The sequence below is a fragment of the Echiichthys vipera genome, assembly GCF_963691815.1.
Source record: "Echiichthys vipera genome assembly, chromosome: 14".
NCBI lineage: Eukaryota > Metazoa > Chordata > Actinopteri > Perciformes > Trachinidae > Echiichthys > Echiichthys vipera.
Genome location: NC_139839.1, coordinates 6263828 through 6281359, shown reverse-complemented (window position 1 = coordinate 6281359; position 17532 = coordinate 6263828). Strand labels below are relative to the sequence as shown.

The 17532-nt window shown below is 42.1% G+C and overlaps 1 protein-coding gene across 3 annotated transcripts in view; it reads left to right on the top strand.

Moving 5' to 3' along the window:
• Positions 1-10435, top strand: part of LOC310956628 (rho GTPase-activating protein 7) — a gene marked incomplete at its 5' end in the record, with an annotated part of 100771 nt that extends 90336 nt beyond the window's left edge. For all 3 annotated transcript variants that reach the window (XM_083926930.1, XM_083926929.1, XM_083926931.1), the window contains 5 exons: positions 1345-1459; positions 3056-3292; positions 3680-3909; positions 4496-4669; positions 8791-10435. In XM_083926930.1, coding sequence (XP_083783056.1) covers positions 1345-1459; positions 3056-3292; positions 3680-3909; positions 4496-4669; positions 8791-8899 — 865 coding nt within the window. In that variant the 3' untranslated portion in view covers positions 8900-10435. The remainder of the gene's footprint in view (positions 1-1344; positions 1460-3055; positions 3293-3679; positions 3910-4495; positions 4670-8790) is intronic.
• Positions 10436-17532: the final 7097 nt, after the last annotated feature.

The following is a 17532-nucleotide window of genomic DNA, read 5'->3' as shown; positions in this document are numbered from 1 at the left end:
GCAATTTTAGAGTCATCAATGAACCTTATACGGGCATGTGTTTGGACTGTGGGAGGAAACTGGAGAACCCGGAGAAAACCCATGCCGACACGGGGAGAACATGCAAACTCCACAGAGAAGGGCCCCAGCCGGGGTGCCGACCTGGAACCTTTGAGGCGACAGTGCTAACCACTAAAAAAGGCTTAGTAATTTCCTACACCAGCTGGTCACTGTAGTTGTTATCAAACAAACAGTTCTTTTATCAGGGGGTATTTTTAGCAGCGGATTAATCTACATTTGATGCTCTAGTTAGTATTTGGGGCGGCAGGATGGTGTATACGGTCGAGTCAAAATAAACAACAATGTGGGTGTTCATGGTCATGAAGGAACATGTCAGCCAGGGCAACAGTGTGCCTCATTAATGTGTTTTTAATCGTTTTTGGACAACAATGGAGACACACACACACACACACACACACACACACACACACACACACACACACACACACACACACACACACACACACACACACACACACACACACACACACACACACACACACACACACACACACACACACACACACACACACACACACACACACACACACACACACACACACACACACACACACACACACACACACACACATATCTCATCTTCCTCCTTGTTTCTTTTTGTCATTCTTGTGATCACTCTCATTCCACCAACTCCTCTTGCTCCTGTACTTTCCCCGCTTCCTTTCATCTCCACCTCTTCCTTTATTTCACTTTGGCCTGTCAGAAATCATGTCACACAGTGCGGTGGGAACAATAACTCGGAAAATTCGACTGCTGCTCACAGCTGTTCTCCCACAGATCTATAAAATCTCATATTTGGCATCTTTTCACTCATGTTCCCGCATGACAGAACTCACCACTCCTCCTCCACATACACTTTTTAATGGTCTAAACCAGCTCTCTGTGTCTAAGTTCCTCATTTAGCACGATGAAAAGACTCGTGTTTGGTATGACACAACTCGTGCCTTTCTAACTTTTAGAGGATAAAACCTCATAGCAAATAAAATCCTGTTGTGAAAGCTTTCCCAAATAACCTGAATCTGTCAGTTGTAGTTATCGTGACGCTGCGCTGCTGATTCCTTTCTGCTCCAGCTGACTGGCACACACACACACACACTACCTGCAGTGTGAAGTCGCCATTACCGTTGCTGTGATGGCGACATGTTACCAAAATCAGATCAGAGACAAATCAAGCTAATTATAATCTAACCAAAAATACTCAGGTTTACTTTAGTAGACCTGGATTTCAGTATCTTTAAATCGAAAAGAATAAATGTGAAGTTGACCCCGTTACTGTTGCTGCAGGTCCAATCACAGGAAGTACAGCCTGGGCCGGCCGGACCAGCGGGACCTGAGTGAGAACCTGGCTGCCACCCAGGGCCTGGCCAACATGATCACAGAGGCTCAGAGACTCTTCCAGGTACAACGACTGACAGTCTGAAACGATGCAACACACTTACATTATTGACAGGCAGTCCACATGCTCTTTAAAAGTTTCTAAAGTTGATAAATTAATTTAGCTCTAAGCCCTTTAAGATAAAAAAAAGTGCTTTTCTGAGGGATGCATTCTGTAACATGTTGCTCAACACGTATACTTGGTTAAATGTTTTGTAGAGTAAGGCGTCCGTGGATTAAGTCATTGCATATGTTTTTTATGAACGACTATAATGTGATGGCATTTTTTTATGACATACTAGACCATGACTTTTTTAGGACATCTCATACCAGGACAAAATATGCTACGGCTGGTTTAGATACGCTATCTTTAGAAATCTTACACCTTGACTAATTTTGACTTTTTTCAACGTACTACACTATGAATTTTTTGCTTTTTTGGAACCACTATACTATGACACTTTAGACATGGGATCCTATGAGTGATTTAACCTTTTTTCATCTTCATTCATCTTCAACCGCTTATCCCGGGGTCGGGGTCGCGGGGGTGCTGGAGCCGATTCCAGCTGACATCGGGCGTGAGGCGGGGTACACCCTGGACAGGACGCCAGTGTATCACAGGGCACATAGAGACGAACAGAGACAGACAACCATTCACACCTACGGCCAATTTTAGAGTCATCAATTAACCTAACACCTGCATGTCTTCGGACTGTGGGAGGAAACCAGAGTACCCGGAGAAAACCCACGCAGACACGGGGAGAACATGCAAACTCCACACAGAAGGGCCGAGGTCGGGATGCGAACCTATGATGAGGCGACAGTGCTAACCACTACACCACCGTGTAGCCCCGATTTTTTTTTTTGTTTTTTTGGGCACAAAATTTTATGATTTGACTTTTTTCAAGTATTTTTTTAAAGAAACTATGCTTGGACGAGTCTTTACACACTATCCCATGACGGATTAAAGCGGGTTTTGGACCTATTTAGATTTTTTTTGTATTTTTTTAATTATTTTATTTGTTTTGTTTTTGCTTTTTTGGGCACACTGTTCTATGACTTTTTGACTTTTTTCGGAAATATTATATTTTGACTTTTTTGACTTTTTTCCCACATATAGTACCCTACTTATGACCTTTTTTGCTTTACACACTGTTACGACTTTTTCTTGACTTTTTTCAAAAAACATATGCTATGACTGGTTTATACACGCTACCCTATGAATGATTTTAGCTTTTTTTGGACATATTATATTTTTACTTGTTTGACATACTATGTTATGGCTTTTTTTGCCTTTTTGGGGAAATAATGCTATAACTTTTTCTTGACTTTCTCATCAAACTTTGCTTTGACTGGTTTAGAAACGCTATCATATGACTGATTTGAGCATTTTTTGGACATACATATATATTTTGACTTTTTGGGGCCTTTTTCGACAAACTATGCTATGACTGTTTTAGACGCACTATTCTATGACTGATTCAAGTATTTTTTGACATATTTTGACTCTTTGACATTTTTTTCGTCATACCATACAATGACACTTGTTTACAATGCTTTACTATGACTTCTTTGGACATGCATTACTATGATAACTACAATAACAAAGCCCTTCTTGTAGCTTCCAGAGTTTTGGCCCGGTCAGCGGTCAAGTGCTAAAGGCTCCACTGACGACGGCCTCTCTGAGAAAGGAGAAGGGCCAGTGTACCCCAGTCAGAGTGGAGGTGAGGTGGAGCAGGAGGAAAGAAGGCGCAAGCTGCAGCTGAGCACCCAGCAACTCCTGAAGGAGGCCAGAGACAAGAGCCAAGGCTGGGAGAGCCACCCAGCTCCAGAGCACGTTGAGCTGGCCTGTAAGAAGGTAAATGGGGGGAGGAAAAAGGGGGTTAGACATGAATAGGGAATGTTTCAGTTCCATATTACATATTAATTTACACCAGGTTGTGAGTGTGTTGGATTTTTGAGTGTTGCATTAACAGAAATACAAAAATGAACTGAAATCTGAAAAGGAAAGCAGATTTTTTTTTAAGGAGATATTGAACACAATATTTAAACAATCAGGTATAAAACAAATAAAATAACACAGAAAAAACATAATCAGGGGAATGGAGAACGTATTAGGAAGTAGGAAGTACCAGATCAAGGTCATTAAGAATAACATTCTAAGCAGTGATCTTTGATAGTGTGCGTGCAGGAGCATCCTGGTGGCTCAACTGAGTTCCACTTCCCTTTCACCACTTATCTACAGATGGACGACGGCTGCCCGCTGTGGATGTGGCGTGGTTCGGTAGAGGTAGAAGCCCCCCATGAGGAGCTGCTCCACCGTCTGCTGAGGGAGCAGGAGCTATGGGAGGGAAGCCTGCGTCAGGCCGCCGTCATCCAGACCTTGTCCAAGGACGCTGAAGTCTACCGCTACCTCCTCCAGGGCCAGGACCATGCCCTGGGCTCACTGCCCCCACAGGAGCATCTGCTGCTCAGGTAATGAGGCAAGGCGAGCCCCAGGCTTCACTGAGCTCTGAGTCTTAACCTGCTGAGCTCTACAGAGCAGGGAGGACAGAAGCCAAAAAAAAAAATAAAGTGTCAGTTTGATTTAAAGTTAGAGAAAGCAGTCTGTTATTTTGTGTGTAGGAGGTTTGAAGGGGGCTGATAAAATTTTAATCCAACTGGGAAGTCAGATGAGACATGACGGTATCTGTGTTTGCAGCTGGATCATATCATGCTGTTTCCTTTGTCGTATGGCAGCGACAGAGAGTTAAGTTACCCAAGTCAGACATTAAAACCAGCATTTCACCATAGCACATTCAAACAAGCATCTCACACAGACATTTTCTAATCATTGTCAAATCCCCTCAATACTTTGTGACTGCCAGTGGCTCTAAGCTCCAATCTCATTGGTTCTTTCCCATCTACCAAATGCAAAAAAGACAGTATCAATCAACTGCTTTATTTATTGCCAATTTAATTCAACACAAAACAAATGGTTAGAATTGCATAAATAAACAGCTGGAATGCTGTCTGATTGTGATCAGTCTTGATAATCTCTTCCCATTTACCTCCTCCTCAGGACCTGGCAGGCAGACCCATCCTCTGGCCCGCTGTACCTGTCCTCTGTATCCACGGAGCACCCTGAGGTGCCTTCGGAGGGGGTCCGGGCCCACATCCACTCCTGCCTCTACCTGCTGGAGCCCACCGGAGCAAAGAAGACCAGACTGACGCACCTCTGTCGAACAGATGCCAGGTAAGGATGCATACTCTGGAAGAAAAAGTAGAAGAACGAGTGAAATGTTTAACATTTTACAAATTAGTTTGATGGGTAAATAAGTTACTGAGGGAGGGAGGCGAAGGTAAAAGACTCATTCACTCATATTAATTAACTGCCAGGATGCAGGGAAATCTCATCCTCAGCCTCTTATCTGGGGTCGGGTCGCGGGGGCAGCAGCTCTAGCAGGGGACCCCAAACTTCCCTTTCCCGGGCCACATTAACCAGCTCTAACTGGGGGATCCTGAGGTTCCCAGGCCAGTGTGGAGATCTAATCTCTCCACCTGGTCCTGGGTCTTCCCCGAGGCCTCCTCCCAGCTGGACGTGCCAGGAACACCTCCCTAGGGCGGCGCCCAAGGGGCATCCTTACTAGATGCCCGAACCAACTCAACTGGCTCCTTTCAACGCAAGGGAAATCAGGGAAATCAGTGTTATTTCATTATGAGGGAGGGAGGAGTAGAGGCAGTATGAGGCTGCAGTAGATGTTGCTGTATGTGTGCAAGATATATTTTAGTAGTAACTTTACATTAATTTAGCCAATTTATCCAAAACAATGCATTAAACCATGGAGATACTAGCCAAACTGTGCAAGGATCATGCAAGGACATAAAATTATTAAATAGGCTAAACAGATTCAAGTGCTCCAATTTAGTTAGTTGGCCCATGTTTTGAGATATCCACTTCTAAAACTCCTGAGTGAATGGAATTTAGTTTGTGCCCCTTAAAACCATTGGAAAATTACATTAAAAAACTTGACAGCAGCATCATTTTCTAAAGACATTTAGCATCATGCAAGAACCAGTAATATGAATGTTCAAAGTCTTGTGCTTAATGAATTTGTATTTTAAATATGATACAAAAATAATATGCGATGAAACTGGACTCAAACCATCGGCATATAAAATCCAAACTAGATGCATGACTAGATTGTACAAGGGACATGTTTGTTTGTTTTTTTAAATGGTTGGTGTACTCTTTAAACCATTCGCCCTATCATGCTATATACGGCTTTTTTTTTCTAAAATGAATAACACAACATTTGCGTGAAATCACGTTTAAAGGGCACATACGTAAGGGTTTTATGGCTTTAAAATTAAAAGCATGTTATTCAAGTGATCCTTATTTGATGTTTTTTCTGTTAGTTACTGTGTTATTAATTGGCAGAATTGTCCTTTTAGTAATAAAGACAATACAGAAGTGAAACCAAGGGCAAAGTGAGCTGTAGGAATTACAGGGAGGCTGCAAGGATTTAAGGCTTTGAGAAGCCTATTAAAAGAAATATCTGGAGAGAGCACTTAGTCCATTTCATCCGTCTTAATTGAGCCTGTGCTGTGTCTTTGACCTCTGCCAGCATCTATCTGCAATACAGTCAGAACCTCCCTCTAGGTGAGCATATGAGGAGGAGGCACAGCCCTCCTTCTCATGATTCATGCCCTTTGAAACCAAGTTGCTGCAGATTTTCTGCCGCTTACATGATCAATTTGATGCCTGGCTCCGCCTATGGCTCCGTGTGTCTCAGTTGGTTAAGTGAAATGAAGCTCTGTGTGACACAAAACAGGTGGCAGCAGCCCTCTCGCAGCATCTCTGTCATTAAGTAACCCCTCCCAACAGCCCAGGCTGCAGGAGAGAGAACTGCAGATTTGGTCAATTCAGTTATAAGCATGTAGCGTTTGCAGATTCAATAATATACCTGAGAACACAGGAAGGGGGGGCGGGGGCGTGGAAAAAGGGACAAAGAGCTGATAACAGACTACAGTCGGGGCTCACTTTAACTCACCACAAATGTGTTGTATGCTAAATACAAGGAATTTAGACATTATGGTGTGCTTTCACTCGCAGTGAGACCAAATTTAGAGACTAAATTAATGTATGTCAGAACTCGGACTAAGTAAAATGTATTAAAGCCAAAGACCAAGAGCCTACATCCATACTAGCCGCTCCGTGAGGCTATAAAATGTACAGTATTTTTTCGTAGGATGGCGAAGACATGACTCATCCTACTCTGCCTCTGATTGGCTTACCATGATATTCTTTCCCAATCTCACTTCTTAATCCAGCCAAACCAAGCAAAGAAAGGCAACAAGTAGAAACCAATCAGAGGCAGAGTAGGGTGGGTCATGCCTTGGGCGGGGCGAAATGCACACAGTGCTTTTAGCTAAATGCTAACGTCATCATGCTAACATGCTCACAGTGACAACATGCTGATTTAACAGGTGTAATGGTTACTTTGTTCCCTACCTTAGTTTAGCGTGTTAGCATGCTATCATTTGCTAATTAGCATTATGTACAGCTGAGGCTAAAAGTATCGATACTTTTGCCAGTTGGTATCCAATCCGATACTATTTTTTAATATCAATTATTTACAAAGTAGCGATCTTTTGGATAAACCTATAAAAAGCTAATTCCTACTTATGACCTCCTATTTTGAAATCATAAAATCATAGGCTATAATTGTGTCTTGCCCTGCTGTCTCATAATTCTCACCTAGAAAGTCATAACTTTATGAATCAGTATCTCATACGTCAGATCATTTTTAACGAAGTCAAAGCTGCACCCATAATTTGGATTTACGGATCATAAATCCTCAAGGTCAGTCACCGTTTTGATTGACTAACTTTCCGTCGATTGTTTTTATTTCCGTGGAATGAGCTTCCATGAGAAACAGACTAAACTGAGAGGGAAAATGGGGACTCATTAAGTCAAAAAGAGGGATGGAAGGCGAAGACAGATTTGATCTATGGCTGTGTGATTATCTCAGCAGGCTTTTAGTTGGCCCATTACAACTGAACTGAAGGATCACGTCAGTACACATTCACAGCCCCGTGTCTCTTTCTGATGAGTGTGTGCTGAATAAAGAAGAGGAGTGAAAGCGAACAGCCACAACCTCAACTGCTATTGTTGAAGTGTATTACACACTTTCGCATTCGAGGCATTTAGCTGAAACTGTTATCCAGAGCAACAAAAGATGTAAAATACGCTTCGATTCTAAGATCATTTTAAAAGCAAACCAGCCGGCGTCTGAGTAACGTGGGCCTGCCAATGCTCCCCCTCTGCAGGAGTGATCATGTAAGAAGACGTGAAAACACCAGAGGGATGGATGCCTTCACTCTTTCCTGTGTCTGTCACTTCCTCTCGCCTTTAATTTCCTCTCATGGCAGAGCTCGGGCTAAAACGTCTGTTGTGAGCCAGGCTGTCTTGGGCTTACTTGCTGTGACATTAATTTGAAGTGCTTGTTAACTTTCAAGGCAAGACGACAGATCTGCAACATCAAGGTCAACGGGGCTTTTTACAGTACAGGCCTGTGATACAGATCCTATCGCTTCCAGAGGAAATTAAACACAATATGGCTTCTGAGAGTGAGAGGGGAACATCAAGGATGTTTTGTCTGGACGGGAGTCCGTTAGACACTGCGGTGAAAATTAAAATTCAGAGATGCAGAAAAGGTGTAAACAGATGAGGAAAATTGCAGCTAATTTGCAACCAAGACAGACGTGCGTGAAGCATCAGCAGCAATTATTACGCACCATTTTCGCACACACTCAATATTATTAATGTTACAAGTAGAAGTCATTGTCAAAAGTCATTGCTGTATAATTAGTGGATATAATTAAAACCAGTTGCAGAAGACGTCCAGTTAGAAGGACATGTAGCGCACAAGACACAGTTTGTGCTTCTTTTCCTGCAGCAGTTAAAAAATGTACACGTAAAAATGTTTTATAACTAAAGCACGGGTATAATGATGTATTTAAGTTACGTGATGATATAATCTTAAAGATTAAAGATTGTAGTTATGCGGATGTGCACTTAATGGGGGTGAATGCCTCTTCAAGGTCCATGATGCCACAATTACTGTATGGGAGACATTACTCACAACGAACTGTGGAAAAAAAGAGCGTGTTTGACCTAAGTTATTTATAATAGATGATATTATTATAATAATGAAATATTCAGCAACAACAGTCTTTCATGAGAATCTATACAAATAAAATAGAGAACAATATGCTTCCCAATTACAGCAGTAAGCAAAGTTATTTTCTTTCTGTTCAAATTATCTTGAACTTCTTCAACTTTCTGACCGTTTCTCTCGTTTTCTCTTCCAGAGGCCGCTCGCAGGAGTGGCACAGCAAAGTGAGCGGACACCTTCTGGCCTCCGGTCTCCTGGCGATCAGGGACTCCTTCAGAGGAGAACACAAAGAGACCAAGATATGAGTCATTGCAGAAGTCAAGGAAGCAAGAGTCGTCACCTCCGATGTGTAGTCATGGCAGAATGCTGAAAATAAAAGAGGCTACAGCGTCATTTTCACAGTACTTTCTCAAAGTTTTAAAAGTGAAACTCATGGACCAGAGCGCAGCAAGCAGGGAAGGTGACCTGCGAGGGCTCCCCCTGAACCATTTGTGTCTCTTTGGCTTCGTTTCTAGTTTTGCTTTTTTGTCAGCGACCTTGCAGGATTGCCAGCAGCGCTCCCCGCTGCGTCTGTTACGCTTCACACTCAAGTTCACAAAAAGGAACGGAAACCATAGGGAGATTTGACAAAAGGACGTTTTGATGGGAGGATGAAAAGCTGAGGCCTCATTTGACTTCTAACTAAGGATAAATGGCCGGATGGAGCAAGTGGACAGTGTGGCAACGTTTTACAAATAATCAGATAACGACATTCAAACCATTAAAAAACATGTTTTCAAGAAAGAGAATCATAAATTGAGAGGAAGAGGGGAAACACATGGCAGCTGTCTGGACAAACACAGGAACCAAACTTTAGCCACCAGACATTTGGCTTCAGTGGAAAGGAAAGAAGGGAAGAGGAGAGAGTGGATGCTGAGAAGGCAGGAGGGCGACAGCATCTGTAACCAAAACTATGACCAGGAACAAAGCAAGAAACGAAGACACAGCTGCCCTGAAAACCTGAAAAGCGCCGCAGCCACTCAACGATAGGATGTTGTCTCAAGTCTGACGCCATGACGACAGTTTCTGGGCAAAAGAAGAAACGCACTCTGAGACAATCATTCATGCACCAAAGTCAGATGAACTGAAATCCCACAGAGACGTTTTATTTTCCAGTCAGATGTTTCCATTTCTAACACGGCACAGATCAGCTTGTTGGGTCGGCACAGTTAGAACGTCTCGCTGTCCCATTTTAGCGACTATCCTGACTTTGACTCATCCCTGTGAATTCGACCCCTGCTACACACGGGACACGCGTGTGTGTGTGACAGGTCAAAGACGAGCGATATCTACCTCTCCACAGGAAGCCGCCGCAGATACGTGCCTTTGAAGCACGACAAAGTTGTGATTAGACGGAGGCCTCGCCGGGCAGGGGCGAGCCTTATGCGTGTGCTTTCTGGCACTGTGACGATATCCAACCGGTAAACTTGTCCCCCAAACCTCAACATTTGTATTTATTCTAAGTCAGTCAAGAACGTGACGTCCACGTGTCTCTGTGCTTGTACAGTCTTATTTCATGTGGCACTCGAACGTTACTTCACCTACTAACTTGGCTTGTCCTACGTATTTCAGAGCGCCATTGTGGGTTAGGGCAGGCGAGTGCATGTGAATGTCAAACTCATTCAAACGCCATTTTTCAGAGTATATAACTTAATGTGTATCTAAAAAACCAAATCTTATATCTAAATACAAGTCTCTTATTTAATTTTGAGCTTCCAGAAGATGTTATCTTGTTTGTGTGCGTGTGAAATGGAAGTTTATGAGTGCCAAACACCTAATTAAAATGTTTATTTCTCTCTGAACCTGTTTCCTGTTGTCTTTTCTAGTTTTTTTCCCCCCTCTCCTCTGCGACTTGTCTAAGTGCCAAACAGATTACTGACTGTAATTTCAGAGTTAGGTGGGGGGAAGCAGCAGGCAGTGTGAAGATGAGGTACCACACTGCGCCACTGAAGCGCAAGAGATTAATAAGCCTGGGAGTGTGGTCGCGCTGCAGACTTCCAAAAAACACTCACATCTCTCACCTCTTTCTCAGACTCACAACACCCACTTGTGTCTAATTTGCATAGAGCTTATTTACATATCTTATTGATTCATCTCTGAGATCAGATAGCTGAATCACTGATAAACACTCAGAGGCACTCGAAGCGAGAGACAGATGCCGAGCAACAAAATGTGATGTCGAAATACTTCTTGTGGCGAGGATGATAATGCCCCGGTCTAAACAGGATTTTAAGGAAGAGAGATAATTTATGCAAATTACAAATAACAGAAGCACAGAAGTGCCTACGGGCGGCTTTAATTTCTGTACAAGTCTGTTCCTTCCATATGGTGCTACGATACCATGACGTGAACTCGGGATGAACTCGAGGTCAAAAGGTTAAATGAAAACAAAGTGGTCATCTAAAGTATAACGTCTAGAACCCACAGATTAGGAGGTTTGATCATATTCAATACATGTAATATAAATATAATAATATAATATATAATATATATCATCTTCATCTCATCTCATCTTCAACCGCTTATCCGGGGTTGGGTCACGGGTTATAATATATATTATATAATATAAACCCTAAAGGAGTTCGTAACTGATCCACAGTCAGTGTATCACCTACAGTAGATAGAGACCGGCATGCCCCCAGTTTAGAGAGGGGCGGTAGAGCAGGCATGGACGCTAAGTAATGAACTGCTGTGGACAGGGGCAGCAGCAAAAACATATCTTAGCCACCTAGAATGAGGCCGACCGTAAAGAATCAATATCAGTTTAAGTGCATGCTTTATTTTTAATATTTCCCCCCACTTTACTATGCCATCAGACAGCCCTACCCAGTGGAAAACTGAAGCTGCTGTCTATGCTCTCTTCAAAGCCACCAGACTCCTTTGACAAAAACAGTAATTTTACCTCGCAGAACACAGGAGTAAGAGGTTAACCGCTGCCGTGATCGGTTGGATTGCTTGTGTTATTGTGTGGTGTGCTTTATTTATAATATTTCCCCCGCTTTACCATGCCAATAGACAGCCCTTTCCTGTGGAGAACTGAAGCTGCTGTCTTTGCTCTCTTCCAAGCCACCAGACTCCTTTGACAAAAACAGTCATTTTACCTCGCAGAACACAGGAGTTAGAGGTCCACCGATGCCGTGATCGGTTAAATTGCTTGTGTTATTGACCGATTTTGGTAAATCCGAGCTATACCTTTAAAACATCAAAGTCACCCAATAAAGAAACAAACTGACCAAGCAACTGTGTGTGGTACAATTTCTGCTTTTGTCAAATGAGTATTGTAGTTTTGAAGAAAGCATAGCTAACAGCTTCAGATCCCCGTCAGAAAGGACTGTCTTAGCTTACACCTAACCTGCTTTAGATTTTCTTTTTTTAGGTGGCTGAAATCAGTTTCTGTTTCTGCCCCCTTCCACAACAGTACATTGTTTTGCCGTTACGCCGGCCTGCTTCTCCAAACTGGGGCATTTCGACCATGAAATGACCCTTATATGAAGAAGTCGTGTAGTGTTGAAATGACATCATCACCAACTGTGGAGCTCTTCCAAGCTTTGTAAACTCTTTTACCACACATTTTAGGTTTTACAGCCCATTTTACAGGATAGCTCAGTCTTAATAACCTCATTCTCAACATGAATGCTCAGCTGAACCCAGTGTAACCTACATGCTCAGCACCACACAGCACACAAAGTTAGCAATGAGCTGGTAAACAAAGTGGAGCATTGTTGGTAGAGACCAAAAACAGAGTAAAAAGAAGAGAAGATATCGGACTCACATTCATCAGGTCGACACAAGCACGGCTCCAACAGGACAATAATGTTACCTCGTGTCTGCTGGATGTGGAACAGCTGTAACAGAAGTCAATGAGGGAGACGTGAGTCAGTCTGCTGCGTCCAAGTGACCAAACATTAACAAATACAACTTTAAAGCCGACTTTGGTAACTTTCTGTAAAACAAATCTGTCACTTTGGAAAGCAAAATGAGATGAATGATCCGTGAAATGTGTGTGACGATCATATTTACCACCATAACTACTATCATTGTCATATTATATCACCTTAGCTGTGCTTGTTTCTACTATTCTACTATATTAACTGCCATAATATATAAGTCATATTTACATTACTATAGATATTGTTATAGTTACTGTAACTTTTGTGGTTGCTTGCATCTCTGGGACTGTCTCTCTGTTGGTCTTTGTGTCTGTCTTTTCTCCCTCTCTCTCCTTTTCTTCCTCCCCAACCGGTGCAGACAGATCCTCAGGTCCGTCCTCCACAGAGCTGGGTCTGTCTGACGTTCCTGTCTGTTATAGGGAAGGTTTTCGTTGCCACCGTACTCTACGGGGGAATTGTTGGGTCTGTGTAAATCATAAATAAGTCATAGAGTGTGGTCTTTACCTACTCTGTAAAGTGTCCTGAGATAACTTTTGTTATGATTTGGCACTTTAAATAAAATTGAATTGAATTGAAATAGTAGTGTATTTCTACTTCTCTCTGTGTGCTTCTAATGTCATCTGCTAGATCCATTACACCCGACTGACGACCAATCAGAGAGAAGGATACTTTAACAGTTTAATCGGCGTTCATGAGTAATCATTGACACAGGGTCAAACTACGCGCTGATCATACATGAACCAATAGTCTGTCACTGTTTTGCATATTTCTCGCATCAACTGCACTGTTTAGCTGTAAAATGAGAACGTTACACAGTACATTTAAATACGTTTCTGACAATACTTTGTGAGAAATATGCAATACAGTTAAAGAATATTGTTTCATATTTAATCAGCAACTTCTAGTTTGCCGGTTTGATTGAGTTCAGAGCGGTTATTGACACTGTCAGAGACGCTGCTGCTGTGATTGTTTGTTTGTTTCTTCAGGCGTGGTGGGAGCGAGCAGGAGCAGACAGAGAGGGCTCTGGGAACAGACAGGCACAGCAGATGGAGGTAAAGACACATTACTATTTCACACATCGTCTGTCTCATTGTGCTGTCAGGATACAGTGATATTTTTAGCAAATGTGAAACAGAAGGTTACCAACTTCAGCTCCAAGTGAAAGTATCTGAGTAGAAAATGCACAATTAAAAGCCAGAATACTTTTTCTCAAGTTATGATGTGATGTTTAACCTGTAAAGCTCCAGAAAGAGAGGTGACCTAACTCTGTGAACCTGACCCCACTCTGGCAGATTTTCTTCAGCAAACATGACTCTCTTTCTGTTTCCACCCTCCAACAGAGCCAGACATGCTGCTTTGTTCCCTCATTGATTCAAAACATAGTTACATTCACCCACTTTATCATCCATTAAGGAACCGTAAGTCGGAATAAAACTGACTTAATGACACTTTTCTCCTCTCTGATATATGTGCACTCTACATGCCTACATGCAATATCTCCGACTCTGCCTTTTATTTAGCTGTTGCAGTGGTGACTCATAATATCAGAGCTCCATTAATGATGGCATATTTATGGTCACCACCCACAAGCTGAACTCAGCGGGAACGTACTCAGCGTCGGTCAAACAAACTTAGGTTGTGGAGTTTAAAAGTTTTCTACCTCAGGGTTCATCACCTCAGAGTTCAGGGTAAGGCTCGCAGACACAGGGCCCTGGAGGAGGAACAGACAGACCAAAAATACTGGTAAGTAAATTAATGTAAGAAAGTTATGAATTCAAAATGTATGAATTTTAAATTGATATATTCAAAATAATTATATCTCATTAAGGATGTAGTTGCTAGAGTTATATAGGAAGTATACAATCTTTCAAAATGGAAACCCGCAAGTAAAAAAGTTTTTTATAGCCGCATTAATTACTCTTTGGCCACTAGAGGTAAGAAAAACATCAAAACGAACAATAATATAGTGGTACCACCATTTTCTCAGCTTAAAAAGTTGTTATAAGTTCAGCTGCCAAATGCTTCACTTTGTTCACCAGCCCGTCGCTATTACTTTGTCTGCAGTTTGGTGCTGAACGGGTAGTGTATCAGAGCGTTTCCACTGAAAACAGTTGCCTGCTGCTGCTGTAAACAGGGTTGATGAGAGCAGTGCTACTCAACCACTCAGAACTACAGAAGCCCTAAAGGGTCATGCATACATACAGTATATTTCCTCTGTTTTCCTGTGATAACGACAAAATTCATTAGATAGATAATAAATGAAAAGTGATAGGCCTGAGATTTCCATCCCGCCTGACATGTCACGCCTCGTAAAGACTTCTCATATCTTGAAGAACACTATGGACAACATTGCCAGATGGTTTCAGTTGGTCATTGACTTTTTGTTTCTGTATATTTACGTGCACACTGTAAAACTCCATGTACTGTTATTTATGTTGTTGTAATATAACATTGTTGTCAAAACTTCAGGCTCACTCTCTCATTATCTGTAATTAAAAGGCATAAAGCTGTTTCAGCCTGTGTCAGGCCTTGGTTGAAGACATGTGTGATGGTGATCGATCTCCTCCTGCTCCTGACATTGGTGCCAGAATCCTGCGATGATTTAAAAGACAAGACTGTCATTTTGTTTTCATGAGATCTCAAATTAATTATCTTATCACGGGAAAACAGAGGAAATAAAATGCATGTATGCAAGGCCCCCTCTAGGACAGGGGTCTCAAACTGATCCAGTAAAGGGCCGTGTGGCTGCAGGTTTTCATTCCAACCAAGCAAGAACACACCTGATCCAACAAATCCAACTGTGTGAAGGCGATTCGGTTGCTTGAATAAGTCTAGGCAGGTGTGTTCTTGCTTTGTTGGAATAACAACCTGCAGCCACAGCGGCCCTTTACTGGGTCAGTTTGAGACACCTGCATTATGGCTTCCGTACTGAACAGTGGACGTGCCATGACACAAACACTAGGAACTAAGAGAAGCTAAAGCTCTCTGCAGAAGTGAGGGACTGCAGAGTTCAGAGGGGGTTCATCACAATGTCGTTCATATTGCAAGGAATCTGTGTAACTTGAAAGTGTCGATGAGTGCAACTTTAAGCACTAGAATCTAAATATTGTACACAGTAGAGTCAACATCCATATTTACCTTCCACCTGTGGCCTGCACTTTCCAGCTGCACCACCTCGACACTCCTCTCCTGTTAATTCACAGGTGTCACCATCCCACCTCTGTAATCCGCTCGGAGACACTACAGAAAGGGAATAAATATCAGCCGAGGCCACCGGGGTGATGGGATTCGTCTCTTCCGTTGAAGCATGGGGAACATTATTGCTTTTGCAGGCTTTCTTGAAGTGGCGTGGCAGGCTTTCTCCTCCTGGAGCGACTGTCAAAACACTTTAACGTCGTCCTTCAGCAGCTAAAAAAAAAGGAAAAAAAAGGCACGACTCTTTGAAAGCTTAATGAATCTTTCATGAAGCTGCTGTGGGAATTATTGCCGAGAAGGTAGTGAGACGAGCCATAAAGTCCTGGGACGCACGGGACGATGAGAGACTATAGAAAGGAGAGGCGTGTGGCTATTTCCTAAGTTTAAAAGAAGGGTCACAGGCTTGCGTTTTCTTTGGCACAAGTATGGTTGGACAACTTTTACTTCTATAGAAGTGCACAACTGTCTGGCGGGTAAAGGCAGACTTTAAAATGACAGGCTTCCAGGCTGCCTCCGAATGTGTGATGTATAATTAACTTCACCAAATGGGTTTGTTTGCCTTGCGCTTTGAGTTCCTGCAAACAAAGCCCACTTACTTATGTGAGGCATGGGAGGCAAAGACTGTAATTGGCGTTATCTAAAAAAAGCAGCTCAAATCCAACGGGCCTTTCTATACGTCAAAGTCTGGGAAGCAGGGGAGCAGAGGGGCGGGTGCCGAGGAAAGCAATTAGACTTTAAATGCATGCAAAGCTATTGTCACTGATGTCTTCAGCTTGAATGTGTAGAATTTCTAAGTGATTAAAGCATCTCAGAAACTCGCTGTGATGGCTGAAAACGAGACAATCCTTGTAAACGTCGGTGCAGTAAACAATGCCTCATTCCCAGGCCAAAAGTTAAAGAGCTTATTTAAAGCGGACATAGCAGAGTAATCCAACATGCATACATCAGTGTTTAAAGAGAAAAACATTATTATATTCACTAAACATCCTGGAGCTTACAGTAGCTTCTTACTGGCCCAGTCGGAAGGAACACCTTGAAAGAAGTCAGTAATAACTTTGGGAGCGAGTGTTATGTTCAGGGACTCCTGAGTCCCGGAGGAGCTGAAACTAATTATTTTCTTTCATACATTGTTCCAGCTTCTGAATTTTAGGCATTTCATTTGACTCTTAAATGGATATCCCGACATTTAACGGACCAAATAATGAACTGATGGTGATAAACAGAAAACTAACTAAATGACTAAATAAAGGTATAAAATATAGTATAGTAATTCTTCCTGCCCTTGATCTCCATCTGCCTTGATGACGACGCACCTTGCAGCAGCTTCCCGAGAAGCTGAACTCCAAAGATTTATAACAGTATAGCCCACGTCTTAATTTAAGTTCTTTACATGTATTTATTTTTGCCTTATTGTGTTTTTCATCTATGCCTCTGTATTTAGTATTTAAGTATTCTTATGTAATGTCATTATTAAATGTGTATTGTTTACTGAAAGGAGAACTGACTGTCTTTACGTACAATTCTATCTTTGTCAAGCATGATGCCACTCTGTTCTGTTTGTACTTTATTTGTTAAAATTTGCAAATAAAGAATAAAACCAAATTTTTTTTAAAAAGGGGCTGAACTCCAAGTACTGAAAAACATCACAGCCACATGCATTAACATGCGTGCACAGCCGGACCAGGGAGAGGAATTAGAAATTACCTTTAGAAAAACTTTTTCATTTAAAAAAATTAGTGTGATTGTGTTTGTTTTTTTAAAATAATAATTAAAAAAAAAAATTATACTGATTTTTTCAGACGGCATCTAGCATT